The following is a 16,176-nucleotide window of genomic DNA, read 5'->3' on the forward strand; positions in this document are numbered from 1 at the left end:
ATTTATGTCTCAAATTATGTATTATTTATTGGAATGATTAATAAGTGACATTAAAATTTAGAAATGGAGAGTAGATTGAATTTAAAAAGTTTTACTTTTGTTAAATGAAAATTTTAATTTAAAAAAAAAACTAAATTATATAAATATATATTTATAAAAATTATGTATTTATTAAAAACTTTTAAAACTAGATTTTTTTGTTTCTAAATTTTTCATATTATTAATTTCTATATTTATAATTAATAATTTTTATATTAAAATTTAAATTAGCTATGATATAAATAATAATATACTTAAATTTAATGTAACTACATTATTCTTTATCATATTTATAAAATTAGTGTAATATTGAAAATGAGTTGTTCTATTTATTGGTTAAATATTGAAAATAATTTAAAAATTTTATATTATACAAATATATTCATAAAAAAGTGTTAATTATTAATTTGCAACATAGAGTAGTTATTAGTTAAAAAAATAACTTTTCATTAATTGTCTAATTTTTTTAATATTAATTCAATTAGTTATTATATATTTAATAAAAGAAGTTTTTTTAAATAAAATTTTATTAATAATACTTATTATGGTGTATTATTTTTTTAAATAAAAATCTAGTATAATTTTTTTCTTGTAAGAGTAATTAAAATTATTTTTTATCTAATAGTGGATTATTAAATTGTGATCCACCAATTTAATAATATATTATAAAAAAATATAAAAGATTATTCAAATAATTTATTTCGCGCGAAACCAATAAAAAATCCTTCCAAAATTTTCATTTCCCTCCATACAAACAAATTTCATTCCCAAACCTCAAACCCCAAATGCATTTCAGACTCAAACCCAAAATGCAAAGATTGAAGCCCCAAACCGCATAGAACGATACCGAATCGGAAACCCCAAACTCAGAAACCAAATCGAAAACCTCTCTCAGCTAACATATAAGGTATATTTCCCTCTTTCAGGTCTTGTCATTATTTTATTTTTTGCACTGTTTACTTCTTCTTCTTCTTCCTCAGCTATGCGTTTTTATTCTTGGGAAGCTGGGTCATTTGGTTCGACCATCTGTGGCTGCAGCATCATGGTATAGAGCAGCAGCTTTAGCTGCTAAGGACAAGTGTCAGCCTTCGTGATTATGTATACGTCCTGCCCCGTATGCGTGACGATCAATTCGTGCTCCTTTTTTTGGCTGCAGATCAACCAAAAAAATCATTTTCCTTTTTTTTTCTTTTTGCTCGTCATTTATAATTTACGGTCTTAACAATTTTAAGCTCTCCGTTTTTATTCTTTTTGCTCTTGATGTTTTTTCTATTTCTCTTTTTCATTTCTTTCGCTCTTCTTCTGTTCTCTGCAAAGTTTTTGTGGCTTTCTTTGTATTCGTTGCTATAAGTGGGTTGGGGCTTAATTCGGAATATAAATTGAATTATTTGCACTTGATTGAAATTTCATCATCTGTAGGTGGTGATAATTCATTTGTTTATTATACTCTTTGTTTTCAAACGAATGGAAAAGAAAGGAAAAAAAAAACCATTTTAGCTTTCTTTTTCCACACTTCTGGATACTGAAGTTTTAGTGCAATTATATGAGGAAATGAAGTTTTTTTATTTTTAATTTTTTTTCATTGGGGGTTGCAGATACCGGAAGCTGCAGTGGTATCTTCGGATTCCGCTTCAATGGAGAAACATGCTGCTAGATCACGTTCTTCATCTTCCAAACACCAAAATGCATATGTTGCTAAGAACATAATATCCCAGGATTTGTTTACCCTAGACTACATTCTCAATACGATCTTTCGAAAGGATGGCCCTCCCCTTGGTGTGGAATTTGATTCTCTTCCTTCGGGAAAACTATTCCATTGCAAAGGTATGCGGTAGAATCAATTCATTGCATATAGAAATATAATTGACGACTTTCCTCTTTATGGCTGGAAATGTGATTGTTTTTTATTCGATGAGCTTACTCAATTCGAAATATTACTAAGGCTTTTGAATTTATTTTGAAGGTTTTATCAGCTTAGCTTGTCAAAATCTTTCTTAACATTAAATATTGTTGATGGTCTTTCTTATGAACATTTGAGTCTCTGTTTTAAAAACTCGCCTAATGTATTGTCAATTGGTGCTTAGCTACTTGCTAGTTTTATTTGCCAACTTCTAGCCTAGAACATTTTCTTTTTGTACGAGTCCTGATCTTTTGTTCTGCTTTTTATTTATGTAGAATGTGTTGTGTTAAGATATTATTTTTGTCAGTTGTACCATAATATAAATTAGTCTGGTTATGAATAGTAAAACAGAGAGTATAATTCTGGATAATTTTCAAGCCCATGTCTTCATGTGGTTTAATATTATTTGTATTGATTTTTTGTATTTATTTATTTCAATATGCCTTTAGATTTTAGATATGTTTTCACATGCATCTCGATCTTCTGTTGTTGTTCTCTTAGATCCTGAAATTTTATATTCCTCTTGCAAAGAGAGCCAGAGAGCGGCTAAAAAGACAAAGGTACTTGAGAAAATAAATTTCAGATAGCATTTTCTTTTGATTATGTAAGATCTAAGATCTAATGCAAAATTTCTTTTGGAAAAATACTGGATATATGTAAGATCTAATGCAAAATAATGATTTTTTATGTTATACTATCATATGAGATCTTGCTCTTCCTGTTAGATTAGGCTCACTTTTTGGTTCATAGTAATATATAAATTATTTGCCACGTTTTGTGAAATATATCTTCTTTCTGGTTTGTGGACAAGCAAAATTCAGCAATCACTATTGTGGACAACGAGGAGCACTTGCATTGAATTTTCTCATCTGTTTTTTTTAAGAAAAGTGGTGCCTAAGAAGAATATTGCTGAAATAACTAAAAGGTTCAACATCCAAGTCAACAATTTGACTCAGGTGAGTTTCTTTATCACTCAGTGATTAAAATATGAATTAGTACAAGTGATAAGTTCAATAACACATATTTTTTTCACTGTGAAATCTGAAATTAAAACATATGTTAGAAATCATATAAGGAACAACTTTTTATTTATATTTAACATGTGTTTTTATTTGAGCTATTAGATCAACCGGATATAACATTGTAAAAAATATTTGTTAATTAAAATTGTCCCATATACATAAGTTTATATTAGTCTACATGAATCTGTCTGTAGGACTACCTTTTGTGAGGGTTTTTTTCCCTAATAAGGAATAAAGCCAACCCAAGTGAGTTGGTTTAATTTTTCTGAGAGGGTTAATTTTTTACAGACAAAATTTATATGAAATGACCTACTATGCTCAATTGGGCAACTAAGTCCTTCCTATGGTGGATGGAAATTATTATAATTGGATGGTCTCTCTCTCTGTTAACCAAAAAAAAACACTTTTGATTAAAGGCAGTATCATTTCATTTGATAGCTAAATTCAAATTGTAAAACTTAAAATTATTTTTTCTATATCCCTTGGTTTCTTTATGCTGCTATCATTTTATATTCTGTATAAATATGATTTAATAAATATTTCATATATATGCTACAAGTTATCTCCTGTAGAACTTCTTGAAGAGACTTAGAAGGCCGTTGGCGATCTTCAACTTCCAATTCGGCATCGTGCACTAAATTTTATTGAGAATTATTTAGTTTTATGGGGATTTGATGTATTATTTACATTTCATTTGTATGAATAAATGTTGTATGCATAAGAATTTTTATTATGATAAATATATATTTTTTTACAAGTTATGGTAATAATAATTAATTATGTGAGTAATTTTTTTTATTTAAATTTATATCAAACTTCAATTGTTAAAAAAAAATTAAAAGTTTTAAAAAATATCTATCAAAAAATTATTATTTATATATATAAATTTAATATTACGGCAACATCTATTAACTGTCGGCGTTGCCAGCAACGGTGACACGTATTAACTGGCGGCGTTGCCAGCAACGGCGACACGTATTAATTGTCGGTGTTGCCAGCAACGGCGACACGTATCAATTGTCGACGTTGCCAGCAACGATGACACGTATCAACTGTCGGCGTAGTCAGCAACGGCGACACCTATTAACTGTCTGCGTAGCTACCCCTACACCGGCATAGGCAAATACGATAGTTAATCGACTGTCATCATTGCTCAATAGCGACAGATAAAAACTGTCGGAAAGCTCATTTTTGTAGTAGTGAATAATTGATTTAATTATGTATTTTGTGATTATATGCATGTAGCGTCCTAAATTTGCTAATAAGGCTTATGGCCTTGATTAGCGTGCCTGGAGGGCAATAAGCGGTTTATTATGTTAATATATGAATTTGATGATTATGTGATTAGAAATACATGTTTAGGTGAATTAAATATGCATGGGAATTGGTAGACCTCCCACTGGGGTCTAAGCCAATTGGGTGTAAGTGGGTATTTAGGAGAAAATATCACACTGACGGCACTATCCAAACCTTTAAAGCTAGATTAGTAGCTAAAAGGTTTACGCAAAAAGAGGGTATCGATTATTTCGATACCTATGTGCCTGTTGCAAGAACAACTTCTATAAGAATTTTGTTCGCTTTAGCTTCTATACACAACTTGTATGTTCATCAAATGGATTTCAAAACGACATTCCTTAATGGTGACCTTAATGAGGAGGTCTATATGGAACAAACCGAAGGGTTTGTCCTACCAAAATATGAACATAAAGTATATAGACTTGTAAAATCCTTATATGGATTGAAACAAGCTCCTAAGCAATGGCATGAGAAATTTGATCAAGCCATCATGTCTAATGGGTTTAGACATAACAATGGAGACAAATGTTTGTATTCAAAAACTTGTAAGGGATATGTGATCATTGTTTGCTTATATGTGGATGACATGCTTATTCTAAGTAATATCATGAAAGGGATAGAAGAAACGAACAGGTTTCTATCATCAACCTTCAAGATGAAAGATCTTGGAGAAGTTGATACCATACTCGGTATCAAAGTAAAGAAACATAGTGGGGGTTTTGCGTTAGGGCAAGCCCACTATGTTGAGAAAGTATTGAACAAATTTAACCATCTCAATGTTAAAGATGCCAATAATCCATTCGATCATAGTGTAAAACTAGAGAAGAATGGAGAAAGAGTGGTGGCTCAATTGGAGTACGCTAGTGCTATAGGGAGTCTAATGTACGATGCCCAGTGTACTAGACCTGATATGGAATTTGCGGTAAGTAAACTTAGTAGGTTTACAAGTAATCCAAGTGTGGATCATTGGAAGGCAAGTGGAAGAGTCCTAGGTTACCTCAAGAAAACTAAAAGACTAAGCCTTCACTACTCCAAATTTCCTTCGATATTAGAAGGATATACAGATGCAAGTTGGATATCCAATCTTGGGGACAACTTGTCCACAACTAGTTGGGTATTTACACTTGGTGGAGGTGCAATTTCTTGGGGTTCCAAGAAACAAACCTGTATATCTCATTTCACTATGGAAGCAGAGTTCATAGCTCTAGCTGCTACCGGCAAAGAGGTCGAATGGTTATTGGATCTGTTGATAGAGATTCCCCTATTCAAAGATAATGTATCTACTATATCGATACATTGTGATAGCCAAGCGACATTTGCTAGAGCATACAGCGGAGTGTATAATGGGAAGTCTAGACACATTAGTCTAAGACATGGATATGTAAGAGAATTGATTCAAAGAGGAGTCATCTCAATATCCTATGTGAGAACAAGTAAAAATCTGGCTGATCCTTTCACTAAGCCACTAACGAGGGATTTAGTGTCTGCATCATCTCGAGGGATGGGACTTAAACTCCCTAAAGAGATTCACGATTGATGGTAACCTATCTTAACACTAGTTATTCAACTAGTGTTAGGTTCAATAGGTAATAATAAGTCAATCAAGTGAATATTAGTTGTACTCAAAACAAGTCCCATATGAGATATTGAGTACTTGTGTGTTACCAAGTGAAGGGTTAAAACCGAAAGGTTTTTTAATAGAATTCAGTCTTGTAAAGAAATGTATTTTTGGTAACAAAATACTGTAAGAATTCTACCTATATGGACCTAGGGGTGGTGCTGCCTCTCATGAGAATTGGGAGTATTCTCAAGAACGTCCATGAATGGAAAGTGCACATGCCCATTAATGGTGCACAGCGAGACATAGAGGTCTCAAGTGAACATCGCAAAGTTGTGTGTGTTATCACCGATTTGTTATCATGAAAAGATGGTTCAATTCCTAGTGCAACCAAATTTTCGACAAATTTTGTGATTATTACATTATAGTAAAGTTCAAGTTGAAAAACACTTTGTTTTATGCACTAATACAATGACTCCTATAAGAGAGAGTTCTTATTTAATCAAGTGGAGGATATGTTATATTTTAAAATATAATGATTAATTAAATAAGTGTTACAATAGAAAACTATTTAATCTAGTGGGGGAATGTTATAATATTTTATAATATAATCTAATATTATAATGTAGATTAAATAAATGTGACAAAGAGTGTCACACATTGTAACATATAATAGAGAGTTACAATATTTATATATATGAGATATATCCAAATATTACCCTTTGTTGTGTAAATTTGTTGTTACACAATATTGAGATGAATTTCATAGAGCCATATGTTATATGGCTGTTAGAGATAAGATTTTAACCCCAATAATGTGTTTTGGGAGTTACAAAATCATTTGGGAGGGTTTTGAATCGTTTGGAAAAACAACACATTTTTTAGTGCTGAAAATGGTCGGTGGTCGTGGCCTGTGGGACAAAGGCTAGTGGTCGCGGCCACTAATGTCTCTGGCCGTGGCCACAGGCTAAAAACTAACCATTTTTTCAGTTTTTCAATGTTTGTTGAACGGCTCAAAAAACCCAAATAACTCCCAAATCTCATTTTTAATTCCATATTAATCCAATCAAACATTGGTAACAGCCATGGGGGTTGGTGGAATTTGAAATTCAAAGGGTGTCTATAAACTCTATAAATAGGAGCCTATAGCTCACTTGTAAGACACAACATTTCTATCCATTAGAGTATTTGGCTAGAAACACCTTGAGGCTTGATAATTCTAGAAAGCATTTCCTATAATCTGTGAGAGATCCCTTAGTGCTTGAGTTAGGGGGAAATAAGCTTTTGGACAAAGGTTTCAAACCTTGTTCAAGTTGGTGATCCCCAACACTCTTCACTTTGGTAGTGTGAGTGAGAGTTGTTTATCTTTTGTTTCTTGTTCCTTTCTTTTGTTCTACTGTTTTTCATCTTTATATTGTTCTTCTCTATTTACTTGTATTTCTTGTTCAAGAGTTGTAATCTTTTCTTTTCTTTTGTTTCAAACACCTTACTTTATTTGTAACCTTTTGCTTAGAGTTGTATTTTACTATTCTCTTCTTCTTCATTTTCTTTGTTTATTTGTAATTTTTAGTTATAGAGTTGTAACTCTTTTTAATCAATCATTATTTATTTTTAATATATTGCATAGAGTTGTAATTTATTATTATTTCCATTGAGGCAAAATACATATTTTCCTAACAAGGATAAGGTCGAGTTCATTAACTCAGAAAACGCAAACCTTTCTCTCTCTCTCTCTCTCATTCTCTCTCCCATTTTCTTCTAAGCCAGTTGGCGTATACAAAGGAAACTCTAGTTTTAGAGCTCGGATTCAAGCGAGGGTAGAATCATAGCGGTTCTAGGGAAGATTAGAAGCTTTATAGCTTGAAGATTTAGCTAGAAAAAAAATTATCAGAAGTAATTTGAACTTTCAAGTTTCTAAGTTTTGTCTTTTTAAGTTTCTTAAGATTTGATTGAACTTTATGATTTTGGTGAGTGTTTGATTCGATTTTGAGTTGGGTTTTGCTGCCTATGATGTAATGATGATGTCTTGGGACTTAATTATCGGTTTGGTACCATTTTGGAGTGAGTTTTGGAGGAATAGGCTTGGAGAAAAAGTTTGAAAAACTGGGTTTGCAGGGCCACGCCCTGGCCCTCATGAACCCAGAAGCCAGAGTGGTTCTCTAAACTACCATCCCGCCGTAGCGCTTGTTGAGTCGCGCTGCGGCCCGTGTCTAGGAAAAAATAGGGCTGGACTCTCTGACTTGAGGAGAGCCGCAACGCTTGTGAGGGGCGTCTTGGTTCAAATAGGAAACTTTGGCCAAGTTAGGTTTTGGGTGGTGGGAACTTAAACCTAAGTGCTCGGGAAGGATTCTACTACCCGGTTTAGTAGAATTTGAGGTCCCGGAGACTAGGACTTAGTCCGGAAGTCTTTATTTGCTCGATATTGATGGATATCATTTATTATGGTTGTAACTAAGGTACCACTAAGGCTCGGGATGGGATCGTGCTTGGGGGTCGTTGTTAATTAGGTTGTGCTTGGGCCAGAGGTAAGAAAACTGCACCCAAAACGTGATATATGTGATTTGGGCTTGGCTCGATTATTAAATAAAGATTTAATTAGGGCTCGGGCCCCTGTGAATGAGCATGATTATGATTATGCTTGTGATTGCTTGATTAAGCATGCGTGAATACTCTGTATATGGATAATTGTTAAATGATGTATGCTTGTTTGCATTATCTGATTGAAAAGCGTTGACTTATAAGTCATGGACTGCAATAGCGCGCTGAGTGCTAGTCGAAAGCATTGACTTATAAGTCAAAGGTGGCAATATCACACTGAGCGCTGGTCGAAATGATTTGTCCTAATTGAGAGCGTATTATATGCTTGACCGACCCTATGGTCATTGGAAAATTAAAGCGCCAGGTACGTTGGGCCAGCTCTAAGGCAGGTTATATAGAGGATAGGGTAATGGGCCCTGGGGTGACTCTATAGTCTCATATCCTAGGGCAATGAGTCCCGGTATGACTTATTAGTCATTTATTTGAGGGCGACGAACCTGGGGTGACTCTATGGTGACGTATTTAGGGCAACGACCCCCGATGTGACACTGTAGTCACTTATCTTAATAGAATGCATGTATTAGTATGGTTATTACTGCTAAGCATGCTTATTATGATTAAGTAATATGTTATTAACTGCTTATGAGCATGTTTAAGTTTCCTTGATGAGCCTTGGCTCACGGGTTCTTTGTGGTGCAAGCAAGGGGAAAGGGAAGATGGACCAGCCATGAGTTGGAGAGCTTCGATGGTGATTTGTACATATGCGGCTACTCGACCACCACGGTCATGGTTTTTTAGAGGAACTAAGGTCAAACCCTATTTTGTCGCTTAGGTCGGCTGGATGTAACTTTTGAAGTGTAATTATCCTTTTAAACGCTATTTTGGAATCCAATGTATGAACGTAAACATTTTAATGAAATGGTTATTCCTTTGACAAAAAATTTTAACCCTAAACTGTTAATCACGGTTAGTTACACGTTTATGGCCAAGAGACTCGTTTAGAAAGTCTAACACTATTCAAAACACATAGTGTAACAGTCTTGGCTATCTAGGGCGTTATAACTTGGTATCAAAGTGTGCCAATGTTAAGGGTTCCTGGAGACTGGTTGGGCATGTACACTGGCCACTAAAGACAAGCTCGACTCAATGTTTGGTAACTATTTATGTGGTTATGTGCTTAACTGCTTAAATAGGATATAAATGCCTTATATGCCAACTTTATTAGAGAGCATGAGATATTCTGATAGGGCCTGGCCCTTGACTGTTGAATGATTGATAAGGACATGCTTATTAGCACTGATATTGCTTGTGAATGCAAAGGAAATGCTTATTAGCAATGTTAAATGTTTAAGAAATGCTTATTAGAGTCGCTAGTTGATTATAAATGTCAAAAAATGCTTATTAGCATCGTTATTTGATTATAAATGTCAGGAATTGCTTATTAGCACCATGTTTGAGTGTGAGTATGAACTGACATGCTTATCAACATGATTGTTGAATGTGAATGCTTGTTTGTTCGGTCTTGGACCATAGGGCGGTAAGAGGTATAGTTATTACTACCTAACTAGATAAATTGACTATTGCAGCAAGTTATAAGCTTGGAAGTATGCTTCCAGGGCAGTTAGAACTGTAAGTCGGCCAAGTAATATAGACCGAGAAAGATAATCAGGGTCAGAACACTCTGCCAGCTCCTGAGAACTGGCAACAAGTGTTTGCTAATATGCAAGCCAGATTACAGAGGCAGGAAGAAGAGATCCACCTCCTGAGATAGCAACAAGTTCCTGCAGGGAACATTCAGCCAGAGGTGCCACCTGTGTTGGTGCCAACAGTAGTACAGCCGTAAGAGGCTGGGAACAAATGGGAATGTCTCTATGCTAGGTTCAGAGAGCAGCACCGTCTAGCTTTTTAGGGTAGTGTTGATCCGGCCAAGGCCGAACAGTGGATGAGTATGGTTATCGCTATCCTGGATTTTATGAGGGTAGTTGGTAATGTGAGAATGGCCTGTGTCACATACATGTTTTGGAAGGATGCCCAAATTTGGTGGGAAGTGATATCCCAAACTATGAACATGAATACCATGGATTGGGAGGAGTTTAGAACGGTATTCAATGAAAAGTACTATAATGATGCAGTTAGGGTTGCAAAGGCAGAGGAATTCAGTAAGCTACTATAGGGAAACATGTCAGTGACAGAGTATGCACTGAGTTTTGACAAACTAGCCAAGTTTGTTGCAAACTTGGTACCCACTAATGGGAGAAGGAAGGAAAGATTCCTTCAGAGGCTAAAACCTATGATGGCCCGGGATGTTCGCATTACCACCATGCTTGGAGTGACAACTTATGCGTAGGTGGTGAATAAAGCCCTTACTGCAGAGGGCGCAAAGAACAGAATATGGACTGAGAACGCTACCAGGAGAGACATTAGGAGAATGGGACCCCCATTTATGGGTTTGGGTAGGGGCAGAGGCCTTAGTGACTAGAAAAGGAAGGCTCCATATACATTTTCAGCTTCAGGCCCCGACAGGAGACCATGGGGTATACAGATAGGCTGCCATGGTGGCAATGAAGACTGGAGGACTTACCCAGAGTGCGCCAAATGTATGAGGCACCATATGGGGGAGTGTTGAGCAAAGGCCTGCTTTCAGTGCGGGATAGTGGGACATCTGAAGAAAGATTGCCCAAGAGAAAGGAAGGAAGAACCAAGAAAGGCGGACAACTCGACTCCAGCTCGAGTGTTCGCATTGACGCATGCAGAGGTTGAGGCTAGCCCCTCAGTGGTGACAATTCAGCTTTCTAGTGTTGGAACCACTTATACTTTTGTGATTGATTCTGGTGCTACACACTCTTTTGTTTCTAGTAGGATCATCGATAGACTGTTTAGACCATGTGATTATTATACTGTGGGGTTTGGAACTCTATTGCCCACTCGGGAGATCATTTCCAGTGACAGTGGATGGCAGAGAGTTATCAATTAATTTGATTGAGCTAGTAATGGATGACTTTGACATGATTTTGGGTATGGACTAGTTGGTGAAATATGGGGTAACTATAGACTGTAAGAAGAAGATGCCAACCTTTGAACCTAAGGTTAAGGATCCCTTTGTATTTTTTGGCACTATGCATGGACCCCGTGTACCTATGATATTAGCATTGAGGGATAGAGACCTATTGCAAGGTGGTTGCATAGGATTCTTAGACAGTGTGGTAGATACCACTTCAGGTCATGCCAGAGGAACCAGAAGAGACTAGATTAGTCTGTGAGTTCCTGGATGTGTTTCCAGAGGATTTACCAGGGTTTCCACCACGCAGAGAGATAGAGTTTGTTATTGAATTAGCACCAAGAACAGAGCTAGTGTCTAGGGCACCGTACTGAATGGCCTCAGCAGAGTTGAAGGAACTGAAGGTACAGTAACAAGAGTTGTTAGACTTGGGTTTTATTATACCCAATTTCTCTGCATGGGGTGCGTCAGTCCTATTTGTAAAGAAGAAAGACGGTTCTCTGAGGATGTGCATTGACTACAAGGAAATAAACAAGTTAACCATTAAGAATAAGTATCCTCGGCCAAGGATAGATGACTTATTTGATCAGTTGCAGGGTAATACAACATTTTCAAAGATAGTTCTTCGATTTGGTTATCACCAGCTGAGGATCAAGGAGGGAGATATACTGAAGACTGCTTTTCTACCAGATACAGGCATTAAGAGTTTCTGGTTATGTCGTTTGGTTTGACTAATACCCCAGCAGATTTCATGGATTTGATGAACAGGGTGCTCAAAGACTATCTGGATAAGTTTGTGATCGTCTTCATTGATGATATTCTAGTTTATTCTCAGTCAGAGGAAGAGCACGAGCAACATCTCTAGCTGGTATTACATAGAATGAGAGAACACAGATTGTATGTGAAGTTCAAGAAGTATGAGTTTTGGATTAAGGTGGACCCAAGTAAGATTGAGGCAGTCAGAGATTGGCTAAGGCCAAGGAATGCCTCAGAGATCAGGAGTTTCCTTTGATTGGCAGGTTATTATAGGAGTTTTGTGGAAGGGTTCTCAAGGATTGCTACCCCACTGACGGAACTAACACGCAAAATCCAGAAGTTTGTGTGGTCAGATAGGTGTGAGATCAGCTTCTAGGAGTTGAAGCGACGATTGATTACAACTCCAGTATTGAGTCTTCCAACAGATCAGTAGAAGTTTGTGGTGTACTATGATGCCTCAAGACAGGGTTTGGGCTACGTTCTTATGCAGGCAGGGAAGGTGATTGCCTATGCATCACGTCAATTGAAGGAATATGAGCAGAGGTACCCCACTTATGATCTGCAATTAGCAACGATGGTCTTTGAATTAAAGGTATGGAGGAATTACCTTTATGGGGGAAATTGTGAGATATAGACTGACCACAAGAGCATGAAGTATTTCTTCATGCAGAAATACTTGAACATGAGACAGAGGCGTTGGTTAGAGCTGGTGAAGGGTTATGACTTTGAAATCCTATATCACCTAGGAAAATCCAACATGGTGGCAGATGCCTTAAGCCAGAAAGGTTCAGGACAACTATATAGTGCGAGACAGATATCAAAGGAGTTGACAGTGGATATGACAAGTGTTGGAATAGAGTTAGTGGTGGTCCAGATAGCCAACATCACACTGCAGTCTACTTTTTTTGAGAGGATAAAGGAAGGTCGGTTGAGTCATCCACAACTTACGAGGATTAGACGGGATGTCCTAGCTAGAGTGGCTAGGGATTATACAGTGTTAGAGATGGGCTTACTAATATACAAGGGTCAAATCTGTGTTCCAATGGATACTATTATCAGACGGGAGATTATGGATGAATTGCATACTACCCCTTACTCTTTGCATCTATGTACCACAAAGATGTATCAAGATTTGAGATTTCTATATTGGTGGCCTAGGATGAAGAGAGATGTGAAAGAATATGTGGCTAAGTGCTTGACATGTTAGCAAGTCAAGGCTGAGCATCAGAGACCAGCAGGATTATTACAACCTCTAGATATCCCATAGTGGAAATAGGAGGATATCACAATGGATTTTGTGGTTAGGTTACCTAGGACCGTGGGTCAACATGATTCGGTGTGGGTTATCGTGGATCGATACACCAAATCAGCTCACTTCTTACCGGTGAGGATAACTTATATAGTTGACCAGTATGCAGATCTCTATATAAGAGAGATATTGTGCCTTCATGGGGATCCATGGTCGAATGTATCAGATCGGGACCCCACATTTACTTCCAAGTTTGCAGAAGGCTATGGGTGCACAACTGAAGTTTAGTACTGCCTATCATTCTCAGACAAATGGACAATCTTAGAGGACGATACATATATTAGGGGACACGCTGCAAGCATGTGTGTTGGACTTTGAAGGGTCCTAGAGTAAGTATTTGCAACAAATAGAGTTTTCCTACAATAACATCTACCAGTGGACCATTGGAGTGGCTCCTTATGAGATGTTGTATGGTAGGAAATGTAGATCACCCATTCACTGGGATGAGACAGGAGAAAGGAAATACGTGGGTCCTGAGGCAAGTCAGAGGACCAATGAGGCTATTGAGAAGATCAGAGCTTAGATGCTCGCGTCTCAAAGTAGACAGAAAAGTTATGCTGATTTGAAGCACATGAACGTGGAGTTCCAAGTGTGAGGCTATGTCTTCCAGAGAGTTTCACCATGGAAAGGGGTGAAGAGATTTGGAAAAAAGGGCAAGTTGAGCCCTAGATTTGTAGGACCGTTTGAAATCCTAGAGAGGATTGGTCAGGTGGCCCATAGATTGGCCTTACCTCCAGCATTGTCAGTTGTACACAATGTGTTTCATAATTCGACGCTTCAGAAGTATGTATCATATGTGACTCGTGTATTGAGTTACAAAGATCTAGAGTTGCAAGCAGATCTTTCCTATGAAGAACAGCCAATCCATAAACTAGACATGAAGGACAAGGTCCTGAAGACTGACCGGGCATGTACACTCGCCACTAAAGACAAGCTCGACGTAGGGTTCGATAACTATTATGCGTTTATATGTTTAAATGCTTAAACATGATATGAATGCCTTATCTGCGTGCCTATTTAGGAAGCATGAGATAATCTGATAGGGCCTAGCCCTTGACTACTGCATGTATGATAAAGAACATTCTTATTAGCATCGTTACTGGTTGTGAATGCAAGGGAACCGCTTATGAGCGTTATTATCTGTATGTAGGCAAGGAAATTATTGTTAGCTCTGTTAGTACTGACAGGGATTGGAAGAATATGCTTATCAGGAAGTACTTATTAGCACCATGAATGAATATATTGCGTGATGGCATGCTTATTAGCATTGCACTTGCTTGTTATCTGTTGATCTTGGACCGTCAGGTGGCAAGAGGTATAGTTATTAATTACCTAATGGCTGATTTGATCTCTGTAGGGTGAATTGAGTAACAATATGAATCCTCAAAGGTAAGAAAGACTTGTTGGCTAAGAGTTACAAGCCAGTGAAGGAAATGACTAGGGCCAGGCCCCACCGCCAGCTTTAGAAAACTGGCAACAAGTGTTTGCTGACATGCAAGCCAGATTAGAGAGGCAGGAAGAAGAGATACACCTCTTGAGAAAGCAACAGGTTCTAGCTGGGAACCTACAGCCCACGGTACCGTCATTGATACAACCAGAGGTACCAGCTCCAGCATTGTCGGTTGTACACAATGTGTTTCATATTTCGACGCTTTGGAAGTATGTATCATATGTGACTCATGTATTGAGTTACAAAGATCTAGAGCTGCAAGCAGATCTTTCCTATGAAGAACATCCAGTCCATATACTAGACATGAAGGACAAGGTCCTGAAGACTGACCGGACATGTACACTCGCTACTAAAGACAAGCTCGACTTAGGGTTCGGTAACTATTATGTGTTTATAGGTTTAAATGCTTAAACATGATATGAATGCCTTATCTGCATGCCTGTTTAGGAAGCATGAGATAATCTGATAGGGCCTGGCCCTTGACTACTGTATGAATGATAAAGAACATTCTTATTAGCATCTGCTTTTGAATGCAAGGGAACCGCTTATGAGTGTTATTATCTGTATCTAGGCCAGGAAATGCTTGTTAGCTCTGTTAGTACTGGCAAGGATTTGAAGAATATGCTTACTAGCTATTAGGAAGTGCTTATTAGCACCATGAATGAATATATTGCGTGATGGCATGCTTATTAGCATTGCATTTTCTTGTTATCTGTTGATCTTGGACCGTCAAGTGGCAAGAGGTATAGTTATTAATTACCTAACGGTCTATTTGATCTCTGTAGGGTGAATTAAGTAACAGTATGAACCCTCGAAGGTAGGAGAGACTTGCTGGCTAAGAGCTACAGGCTAGTGAAGGAAATGACTAGGGCCAGGCCCCACCGCCAGCTTTAGAAAACTGGCAATAAGTGCTTGCTGACATGCAAGCCAGATTAGAGAGGCAGGAAGAGGAGATACGCCTCTTGAGAAAGCAACAGGTTCTTGCTGGGAACCTATAGCCCATGGTACCGGCATTGATACAACCAGATGTACCAGCAGCAGTGCAGCTCCAGGCAGGGGGAGATAGGTGGGAACCCCTATATGAGAGGTTCAGGAAGCAACACCCTCCAGTCTTTGAGGGTGGCTCAGGTCCACTGAAGGTTGATCAGTGGATGACTATGATAACCATTATCCTGGATTTTATGAGGGTAGGTGGTAATGAGAGAGTGGCCTGCACCACTTATATGTTTCGGGAGGATGCCCAAATATGGTGGGAGGTGGTATCTCAGACCAGAGCAGTTACCACCATGGAATGGGAAGAATTCAGAACT

The 16,176-nt window shown here is 37.4% G+C and overlaps 1 protein-coding gene across 1 annotated transcript; it reads left to right on the top strand.

Moving 5' to 3' along the window:
• Nucleotides 1-762: 762 nt before the first annotated feature.
• Nucleotides 763-3,730, top strand: LOC133818052 (uncharacterized). The gene is made up of 5 exons (XM_062250740.1): nt 763-946; nt 1,635-1,863; nt 2,441-2,499; nt 2,761-2,895; nt 3,521-3,730. The coding sequence occupies exons 2-5, from the start codon at nt 1,674-1,676 to the stop codon at nt 3,551-3,553; spliced, it is 417 nt and encodes a 138-aa protein (XP_062106724.1). The 5' UTR covers nt 763-946; nt 1,635-1,673; the 3' UTR covers nt 3,554-3,730.
• Nucleotides 3,731-16,176: the final 12,446 nt, after the last annotated feature.

The sequence above is a fragment of the Humulus lupulus genome, chromosome 2 (genome assembly GCF_963169125.1).
Source record: "Humulus lupulus chromosome 2, drHumLupu1.1, whole genome shotgun sequence".
Lineage (NCBI taxonomy): Eukaryota > Viridiplantae > Streptophyta > Magnoliopsida > Rosales > Cannabaceae > Humulus > Humulus lupulus.

Bases quoted from the DNA above. Each gene is read 5' to 3' on its own strand.
- LOC133818052 (XM_062250740.1), top strand. From the start codon at position 1,674: ATGGAGAAACATGCTGCTAGATCACGTTCTTCATCTTCCAAACACCAA. The intron at 1,864-2,440 runs GTATGCGGTAGA...TTGTTCTCTTAG, and splicing joins AAAACTATTCCATTGCAAAG to ATCCTGAAATTTTATATTCC. The intron at 2,896-3,520 runs GTGAGTTTCTTT...ATATGCTACAAG, and splicing joins AAGTCAACAATTTGACTCAG to TTATCTCCTGTAGAACTTCT.